The following is an 11,033-nucleotide window of genomic DNA, read 5'->3' on the forward strand; positions in this document are numbered from 1 at the left end:
TATAAAACTTTGCATTCAGTTATAAATAATATGCAACTAATTCTTGATATAGCAATACTATGTGTACCCATTTTGGGTATATAAATATATACACACTCATATGTGTCATCATGTGATTGGCTATTGTTTTATTCTTAATTCAAAATCATTCAATCACATGATGACACATATAAATATGTACACATTTGTGTACCCAAAGTAGGTACACATAGTTTTATTGTTCTTGATACATTATAAAAAATAAATTAAAAAAACGAAAAATAAAATAAAAAAGCATGGCATAAGACATAGTCAACGTAAAACAGAACGATCGACCTCACTTCCTCTTGTTCTTTGCCCTAAAAGACAACACGATGTAAAACATAGTCCTGAAGAAAAACCCCCAAGCAAGAGTAATCCATAAGTTATTCCATTTGCTTATATCAGTCACTCCCTTCTGCTGCAAAATTTGCATACCAGTTGAGAGACAGCTCGAGGTTGTGAAATTAGTGCCCAAAGTTGTGCCCATGTCTTCTAAAAGGGTCACCTTCGTCTCCGTTGAGACACCCTCGAATGGCGTCACGTCAAAAAGTTGCACTCCTTTCATGAAACACTTGCTGGAATCACTGAATTCGTTTTTGGTAATTGCTTGATACGGATATTTCACCATGGAAATATAATGAAACCATTTCCAGTATTTGGGAATTGACTCACGGTGGATGTAGAAGCCGCTGAAAAGTAAGAAGTAAGCCAAAATGGAAACTGAAACTGTAAAACTGATTGTGGTATCTGAAATAATTGATGATATGAATGCTGTGAAGGAGCTTCCAGCCCAGAATGAGAATAAGATTACGAGGAAGTAGAAGAAGAAGCCTGAGCAGCCTCCTGAAAGACCAACTGACCAGAAGGTTGTTAAAGATAAAGCAAGAGCAAGGGTGATGCAAGCAGGAATGGTCAGGAGAGTGTGAGCGAGGACATAAGATAATATACGGTAAGCATTATAAGCTGTTTCTCTTATGAGAATAAATCGCTCTTCAATGAAAAAGGGGATTTCTTCTAAGCAGGCGAAGAAGATGGTGATTAGTGTAAAACTCAAGAAAGCAAATCGCTCATCTGAGCCTTTTGGTGAATTGTCAAGGTGCCAATAAAGAGAAGCCAAAATAAGCCCGGTTAAAAAGATTGTACCTAGCCGCATTCCAAATAATTCAGGCAATCTTGATAAGTTTCTTAACAATCTTTTGGAAAGAATTGTCACTTCGATAAAAAAGGGATTAGAAAAATCTGGAATAGAGGTGAAGTTTGAATTATCTGTAGATGTATCAGCAGAGACTAATTTTCCTCTTGAAATGCTTGCCTTGATTGCATCTTTAAGTGAAAGATTTGGCATTTCCTGTGCCTCTTTCTTTTTGTTCATCATCTGCCATGAATGGTTGAACTCAACCAAGCTTGTGATTCCGCCAGGAGAATCTTCAAGTTCACGAATCACATCGAGGGCAAACTCAGTTTGATTCGCGTTCTCAGGGACCGGATTGCCGAAATCCTTCAAGAACCGGGAAAGATCAAGCGGTGAGCCGTCGTATACGGTGTTTCCACGGGAGAGGAGGAGTAGACGGTCTAGTAAGTCGAGAATTCTGTAACTGGGTTGGTGTAGAGACATCATCACAATGCTTCCACTTCTTGCAATTCCCTGCAAGACCTTAATCACCATAAATGCGCTGGTGGAATCAAGCCCCGAGGTGGGTTCATCAAGAAACAAGAGAATTGGATCGTGAATAATGTCCATTCCGATCGAAACTCGTCGGCGTTCGCCTCCAGATACGCCTCTGTGAGCTTCATCGCCGATCACAGTGTTCATTGCTCTTCGCAGCCCGAGTTGATCGATCAACGCTTCAACTCTCGCCTTCTTCTTTGCCTTAGGGACCATCCGAGGAAGCCGAAACTCGGCGGCGTACATCAGCGTCTCTTCAACCGTTAACATTGGATACAAAAGATCATCTTGCATTACATACGCAGAAATAATCTTCAAGACATGCGATTCTATAGCTTCGCCATTCAAAGTGACGGATCCTTTTAAGCTTTTTCTCTCTATGCGGCCTGCAAGTGCGTCGATCAAAGTCGATTTCCCAGCTCCACTAGCACCAAGAACTGCAATAACTTCCCCCTCCCGTGCTTCTCCAGAAATGTTATTGAGTAAAACCTTGCGGCGGATCTCTTGTGATTCTCCCCCACTCATTCGAATCGGAGCAAATAACATTTTGGGACGAATTCTGACACTGTATGATAAGTTGTTAAACGAAAGAAGGAAAGGATATGCTGATGTTTCACCATTATTACTGCCATAATTCACCTCGATAACATGTTGGCTATGAAAGGATTCAGCTTGCCCATCATATGAGAACCTGCTACTTTGATAAAACTCTATTTCGCGGTCAGGAGTTGACGTTACCGGAGTAATTCTTCGATCAGCCATTAACTGAGAATTGGCTTTGTAAGAGATGTTTTTCCTTCCTTACACAATTATTGCATACACACATGTACGTGTGCGTGGCTATGAGAGGCTTGTGTATATATATATATGTGTGTGTGTGTGTGTATATATATATGCATACACACATCGCCTAATCATATAAGCCTGTAGATAAATCTTAAAAAAATCAACCTCGAATATTCACTAAATTTTATATTTAGAAATTAGAACAGCCCGTAGCTTAAGCCCTGAGAATTCTGAAGAGAACCTAAGGGGATTTGCTTCTCAACTGTATTCCAGAACTTAATGGATAAAACTGTACTTGAGATTATATAAAGAGTAATAATATATAATAAAATTATTTATATATATTTTTAGTATATAAATGATGTGTTTTCATATGATTAAATGATTTTAAATTAAAAATAAAATAATACTTAATTATATAATAACATATTATCTGTATACATAATTTATATACTATAAATATGTACATATAATATTATAATATATATATATATTATATATATTAATTTATCATTATATAATTAAATATTATCGTTATTTTTATTTATTTTGGTGAAACTTTATTCTAGAATGAATCCCAATGAGTAATGATGCATAATTGGTTGGTTATTTGGATCACACCAAAACATTTTTCCTACACAATTAATTAGTGGGAGCACATTTTCCTTGCCCTTTCTTCGAAAACAGCAATTACTATATAACTATGATCTTTGACACTAAACTTTGAACTGATTATTGTGCCTCTTGTACTCACTCATCAAACACTAATAAAATTGATTAAAATAATTATATAAATAATTTATTTATAGTATTATATATTACAACAAGTTTACCATGTGTCACAAAATAAATTATATTTAAACTAATTATATGTTATATTAATTATTCTTATTTCAAATTGAATGTAAAAAATTATATATATAATTTGAAAGATGCAACCCTTTTTTATTTTCAATATTTTTGACATATTGAAAGTGAAATATAAAGGCATGATTCATTTTAAAGCATTTAACTTATGAATAAACATTATATTTTGCAGATTCAATGTCACATACAAAAAAATTCTACCAACTTGCATTTAACATTTTCCATATTTAAACCGTTTAGTTCAACTAACACGAAACAACAGTAAAAGTAGACTTCATATCGAGAAAAGGGATAAATTTTGTTAAATGCTGATAAAGCAAACAAGAGAAAGAATATAGAGAACAATAATAACATATATACACAGTTTTAAGCATAAAGTTATGTATATAAATGATTTATTATCAGATAATTAAGTAATTTTTAATTAAAAATAAAATATTATCTAATCATATGATGGTATATTATCTGAATATTTAAATACTTTAAATTATATATTCATTACATTGCTCAGTAGAGAATCAATAAAAATCCATTGATCTAATTAAGGTTGTAATTGAAATTTCAAACAATACTTTAAACTTAAACAATGAGTATCAAATGGAGTTGCATGCAAAACTTTTTCCACGTGTTAAATGGGAAACTTAAAATAAACTTGCATTCGTTTAGACAAAATTTGTTCTTCAGGTATTAAACATAAATATTGTAATTTGTAAATTTAATATAAAATAGGCCAAAGGACCTTTTCCCACCCAAAGTTTATTACATTCTCAAATTGATATCCCTTAACTATTAAAAGCTCAAATTTTCACCTATAGACAATTAAAATTAAATATAATAGTTAAGTTTTAAGAGTAAAATCATCATTTAATATTAAAAATAATAAATGTTATCTATTTTTTCCTCTGTGTTTAAAAAACTAATAATTTTTCTCATGATTAAACTTTAAAATATTATATTTTCACTTCTGGAGTTTTAACTGAAAAGGAGAAAAAATGAGAGGGAAAGAGAACTGATCAATGACAGTGCTGAAAAAAAAAAGAGGAAGAAAAGAAAAAAACTTTAATGAAAAAATATAATATTTCAAAATTTAATCAAAAAGAAAAATTATTAATTTTTTAAATTTAGGGAAGAAATAGATAATTTTAATTAGTTTTATTAATTTCAACTACCTACAAGTAACTATTTAGATTTTTAATACTTAAAGGGTATTAATTTGATAGTACAACAAACTTTCTGTGGGACTTAGTCCTTTGACACTTACAATAAATATACATGTACATATGTTTAAAACATAGCGTATTTACAGGGTAAATTGAAGAAAATATGATAATTGATGACAATGGCCAGCCCACAATATGGCCCAACCTCTCAATTTTGGGTTGGCCTGTGGGGGTATGATCTGCAAAATTGTGAACCGACTAGATGCAATCGTTAAAAGGGTGAGGATTTGAATATTATTAATCATTTATAGTATAAATGATTAATAATATTCAAATCCTCACCCTTTTTATTTAAGTCATATACAACATATTCATATTTATATATTATGTAACTTGATACCAAGATTATATACTAACAATGTTATATATACTCAGTTTTGAATACTGAAGAAACATATAAATGATTTATCATAATATGATTAAATATTATTTTATCTTTAATTTAAAATCATTCAATCACATGAAATATATCATCAAAATACTTAATTATATATTTAAAACTAAGTATATATAATTTTATTAAACTTGATTTCACAATCAATAAAACTATGTGTATATATTTTTAATATATAATTTAGGTATACAAATAATATATCATCATATAATTAGATGATTTTAAATTAAATATAAAATAATATTCAATCACATGATAACATATTATTTATGTATCTAAATTATATATAAAAATATATACTAATAATATTGTTCTACCCCTGATATCTCACACGTATCTCCTTTTCCTATTTCCTTAAAATAAATCCCTTATGACTTTCCTAAATATATCATGTTTGGTTTTTTTTTTAATTCTAAATTTTATTAGGGGATATTAATTAAAATAGGCACGGAAGTTTTTGCCTAAACTTTTTCAGACAAACTTTAAATGATTTTACTAGTCTACATAAATTTAATTTTATTTCCAATAATACTCCTTTCTATAAACTATATTAGATTCGATATAATTTTTTTTTATAACTTTTCTTTCAAAATATACTTTGTGTTTGAAAATTATTATTGGAAGATTCAAAATCAAATCGATTTTTGGTATAAAACAAATCAAAACAAAAAATTAACATAAGTGCGAGTGCTTAGAGAGTAATATATGTGCATTGTAAAAATATTATAATATAATAAATATAGGAGTGCAAGGAAGTGCGCGCATGCACTTCTCGCATTTATTTTATACATATATAAAAAATATTATATTATATTATATATATTACATTATAATATATATATATATATATAATGTCTGCGCACCATATATATATTTTATAATTTTTTGTATTGCACACATATTTTTGGTGCACTCGCATCCACACAATCCCTCGCACTTGCACTCATTTTTTGTTTTTATATTCATTTTTTTACTTTGATCTATATTACATTAAAAATTAATTTATTTTTGAATAAATTTTTAAACCTTCAAATTATAATATATCAAACATAGAATATACTCTTAAAAAAATTATCAAAAAAATTATATCAAATTTAATATAATTATAGAAAGAGATATTATTAACAATAAAATAAAATTTACTTTAAAAAAAAATAAAATCATTCAAGATTTTCCTAAAAAAGTTTAGACAAAATCTTTAATGATTACTTTAAGGCCAAACGACTATTTCCCACCCAAGGTTTAGCGTTTTCTCAAATGTCCCCCCTTTAACTATGGAAACACCAAACACCCACCCATGGCCGGTTAGATTTAACCAAACCCTAACGCCTATAAGGGTAAAATCGTCATTTTCTCTAGAATATTAAAAATAAACTAAAATAGAATATTTTTGCCCCCCTAAACTTTAAAAACTAAAATTCCCTCCCCAGCCTAAGTTTTAAAAAATCGCAGTTTCACCCTCCCGAAGCGTTGCCGACGGTCTCCGGCTCCATTGCCGACAGTCTCTCCCTCCCAAAGCATCCTCACCTTCCGGAGATCTCTTTCCTCCCATTTGGACTTCCAATCGGAGTCGGAGAAGCTGTGGAAGACAAAGAACTTCGTCGAGGAAGACGAAGTTCTTCGTCTTCCCAGTCGTCGTCGTCGTCTGGGAAGACGACGTCTTCCCAGACGACGAGACGACTCGTCGTCCTCTGGGAAGACGAGTCGTCTTCATTTGGGAAGACAATCGTCTTCCCAGACGATGAAGACGAGATCGATCGATCTCGTCTTCGTCGTCTGGGAAGACGATTTCTCTTCCCAGACGGCTTCCCAGATCATCGGATGCGTTGAGGTCGAGTTGAGAGGGGTCGTCGGTGGAAGAGAAACCGTTGGGAGGGGAAGACGGCCGGTGATGGCGCCGGAGAAAGCGACGGAGAAGGGTTTGGAAATTGGAAGGGTTTGGAAATAAACCCTAGGGGGGAAAATGTAATCTTTGCAAACTTAGCTTAGGGAAAAAATGTTAGTTTTTAAACTTTTAGGGGGGAAAATGAGATTAAATTTTTAGGCGTTAGGGTTCTGTTAAATCTAACCGGTCATGGGTGGGTATTTGGTGTTTCCATAGTTAAAGGGGGGATATTTGAGAAAACGCTAAACCTTGGGTGGGAAATAGTCGTTTGGCCTTACTTTAATTAATATTTCTTTTAATAGTGTTAGCATAATTTTCTCCGCTGACAAAAGACATAATCTTTAATGATTACTTTAACTAATATTTCTTTTACTAGTGTTAGCATAATTTTCTCCGCTGACAAAGACATTTGCCAGTCCCTTGAGACACTACCCATATGATCATTTCTCTTTTCATTAATATATATATATATATATATATATATATATTTATATTTATAGACACACACTTTTTAGGACAATCAGCTTGCATGCACTTGCCTTTTATTGCACTAACGTTAACATAATCGTTTGGTATACTTTCTTAAAAAATAAACGTGCATTAATTTTGAGCATTTAAAAAAATATTTAGGTAATACGTCTCGACCTAATTGGATGTTGTTGACAAATTATATATAAAGATCTAGCATTTCTCTAGCGGTTGTATATTTTAGCTCTCCAAGCTTGCTATCTACCCTTGCAAATAATCGAAAATGGCTAAACCACTTCACGTAGTGATGCTTCCATGGTCAGCCTTCGGCCACCTGATCCCATTCTTTCACCTCTCCGTAGCTCTAGCCAAATTTGGAGTTGAAGTCTCCTTCGTATCAACCCCTAGAAACATCAAGAGACTGCCTAAACCTCCTCAAGATCTGGTGACCCTCATCAATTTTGTGGGGTTTCCGTTACCATCCTTGGGCAGCAACGAACTTTATCCCGAAGGTGCAGAGGCAACGGTGGACTTTCCTTCTTTTGATCAAATTCAGCACTTAAAGATTGCTTACGATATGCTTCAACATCCTGTGAAAAAGTTCGTTGCTGAGCAATCCCCAGACTGGATTGTCTGTGATTTTTATAATCACTGGTTGGTCAATATTGCTCAAGAATATCAAGTCCCTCTTCTTCATTTCTCAGTTTTCTCAGCATCATTCTATAATTTTTTAGCACCAGATTTGCTGGTTTATAATATTACAAATGCATCCGGGATATCATCTAAGCAAAGGGTTGGCAGCGTTCTCAATGGATGTCAAGCAGTGGCTATTCGTAGTTGTCCAGAATTTGAAGGCGAACGCTTGAACTTACTTGAAAAGCAAATTGGCAAACCTGTGATTCCTGTGGGTTTACTCACGCCAGAAAACGAAAACAGAAGAGATAAAATTACTGATGATAGATGGTGGAAGATATTTCAATGGCTTGATCAGCAGAAACCAAAATCAGTTGTTTTTGTTGGGTTTGGTAGTGAGTGTAAGCTTACAAAGGATCAAGTATATGAGATAGCATATGGGCTCGAGTTATCAGAATTGCCGTTCTTATGGGCACTGAGGAAACCTGAGTGGGCTGCTGATGATCTTGAAGCTTTGCCTCCATGTTTCAATGGAGACAAAGGGATGGTGTGCATCGGCTGGGCACCACAGTTAGAAATTTTAGGGAATCCATCGATTGGGGGGTCATTGTTTCACGCTGGGTGGGGATCAATGATAGAGACTTTGAAATTTGGGCATCGTCTTGTTGTGTTACCATTCTTAGTCGATCAGCCTTCTAATGCAAAGCTATTGATTGAAAAGGGTCTTGCTTTGGGAGTGGAAAGAAGAGAAGATGGATCGTTTAGCAGGGATGACATTGCCAAGGCTTTGAGACGAGCGATGGTCTCCGTGGAAGGAGAGAGGTTGACGGTTCAAGCTACAGGAGCCACTTCGATTTTGAATGATAAGAATCTGCAAGAAGATTATCTTGGTAGATTTGTTGACTATCTGAAGACAAATGCGGTCACCTACCAATGGTGATTATCATTTATATTAATAATAAAATAAAATGCATTTGGTGTTTATACAAATATGGTTAGTAGGGCAAAATTATCCCCTATATAAACTTATCTTAGAATCAATTTCAATATTTCAAAACTCGCATACTCAACTTGTTGTCAATTCTTCTAGTTTACACCGGCATCTTTTCTTGCTCTTTTATCTTTTATTACTAAGAAAGTTGAGATCTACATGGTTTTATAATTAAAATTGAGATGTTACAAATATGAGATTAAAGTTTTTCAGCTTTAGTGATTCTGTGTGAAATTGATTGAATCAATTATGATTTTTTGGATTTTTATAATTGTTTATGTGATTAAAACAAATTATTAGAACTGAACACGAAAATAGTCATGCATGGTGGGTAGGTGGGTGCAGATGAAGGTAGGGGGTTTAATGATATTTATATTAGGAATGAATGCATGCATGCATGATATGAAAGGAAAATGTTTTTGATATTTTCTATTTGAAGGGTCATAGTAGTTGTTGATGGTTTGATATTTTCTATTTTAGCCGTCCAAGCTTGCCATCTACCCTTGCAAATAATCGAAAATGGCTAAACCACTTCACGTAGTGATGCTTCCATGGTCAGCCTTCGGTCGCCTGACGCCATTCTTTCACCTCTCCATAGCTTTAGCCAAATCTGGAGTTGAAGTCTCCTTCATATCAACCCCAAGAAACATCAAGAAGCTGCCTGAACCTCCTCAAAATTCGGTGACCCCTATCAGTTTGTGGAGTTTCCGTTACCATCCTTGGGCAATGACGAACTTTTTCCAGAAGGTGCAGAGGCAACAGTGGACTTTCCTTCTTTTGATCAAATTCAGCACTTAAAGATTGCTTACGATATGCTTCAACATCCAGTGAAAAAGTCTGTTGCTGAGCAATCCCCAGACTGGATTGTCTGTGATTTTTATAATCATTGGTTGGTCAATATTGCTCAAGAATATCAAGTCCCTCTTCTTCATTTCTCAGTTGTCTCAGCATCATTCTATAATTTTTTAGCACCAGATTTGCTGGTTTATAATATTACAAATGCATCCGGGATATCATTCAGCTTTGTCAACTGAAATCGACAGCCACGTCTGGAACCATGGGCTAGGAGAAGACCAGAAGGCCACAAAAACACGATGACTGTAGCTGAGTCAACAGAACGCGATGAAAATCGACAGAAACGTGATGGTCTTCAATTCATCCCCGATTCGTCTTTGATTGTTCATCAGTCAGAGCTTCTTTGCATGTCATCGGAGTCGTTGACGGTGACAGAGGGAGAAGAGAGGATAGAGATGGTGGCTGTCAGCAGTGGAGTCGTCAGAAAGGAGAAAACCTAAGGATTTGGAGGTAGAAAAATCATTTTTCAAAGTTGAGATTTGGGGGTGAAAGTCTATTTTTAAAACTTAGGGGGAAAATGAGATTTTTATATTTTTTAATAATATTATTAAGATAATGATTTTATTCTTATATTTAACGACAATTTTAATAGAAATTAAGGATGAGTAAATATTTGAGTTTTTCAACATAGGTTTGTTTTGGTCTTTTCACCAAACATTGGGTGAGAAATAGTCATTTGACCCTTTTTTTTTACGTTATTCAATAACACAATTGTAAATATTATAGTATTTTACCAAATCGTTATTAATGCTACCATAATTTAAATCTTATTAACAAATTGACACTAAAAGAAGGGTCCTTGTTGTATTTAGCCACCATATATATCTTTGTCATCCAATACGCTAGTCTCATTCGATGGCTCGTGGTGGAAGGTAGCAAGCATAAGAAAACTTTGGATATCCAGAGACATCCGAAGAATTAACATTTTAAAGCATTTGGCTTTGCATTAGATGCTATATTTTGATTATTTTTTTCAATTTTTGATTTTATACTAGAAGTCACATAGAACAATATTTTGAGTAATGAAGTTGTATTTATAAAACTGAAAATAAAGAATGAACATATAATAAACAAAGTCATATAATATCACTTTCATAAAACTTTGTAGGGAAAAATCACTCAATTGACATAATATATTATAATTCAATATTTTATATAATTTAACACCAAAATAAATTATATATATGATATTTTATAAATTAGTTTAAATAAAATTTCCCAAACTTTAAAGTAAAAAGATTAATAAT

The 11,033-nt window shown here is 33.2% G+C and overlaps 2 protein-coding genes across 2 annotated transcripts; one reads left to right on the forward strand and one right to left on the reverse strand.

Annotated features, from left to right (window-relative positions):
• Positions 1–207: 207 nt before the first annotated feature.
• LOC123213613 (ABC transporter G family member 20-like) lies at positions 208–2,692 on the reverse strand. The gene has a single exon (XM_044633091.1). The coding sequence runs from the start codon at positions 2,447–2,449 to the stop codon at positions 317–319; it is 2,133 nt and encodes a 710-aa protein (XP_044489026.1). The 5' UTR covers positions 2,450–2,692; the 3' UTR covers positions 208–316.
• A 4,851-nt stretch (positions 2,693–7,543) lies between these two features.
• Positions 7,544–10,293, forward strand: LOC123200171 (putative UDP-rhamnose:rhamnosyltransferase 1). Its single transcript, XM_044615348.1, has 2 exons — positions 7,544–8,876; positions 9,412–10,293. The coding sequence occupies exons 1-2, from the start codon at positions 7,591–7,593 to the stop codon at positions 9,470–9,472; spliced, it is 1,347 nt and encodes a 448-aa protein (XP_044471283.1). The 5' UTR covers positions 7,544–7,590; the 3' UTR covers positions 9,473–10,293.
• Positions 10,294–11,033: the final 740 nt, after the last annotated feature.

This window comes from Mangifera indica, chromosome 1, assembly GCF_011075055.1.
Source record: "Mangifera indica cultivar Alphonso chromosome 1, CATAS_Mindica_2.1, whole genome shotgun sequence".
Lineage (NCBI taxonomy): Eukaryota > Viridiplantae > Streptophyta > Magnoliopsida > Sapindales > Anacardiaceae > Mangifera > Mangifera indica.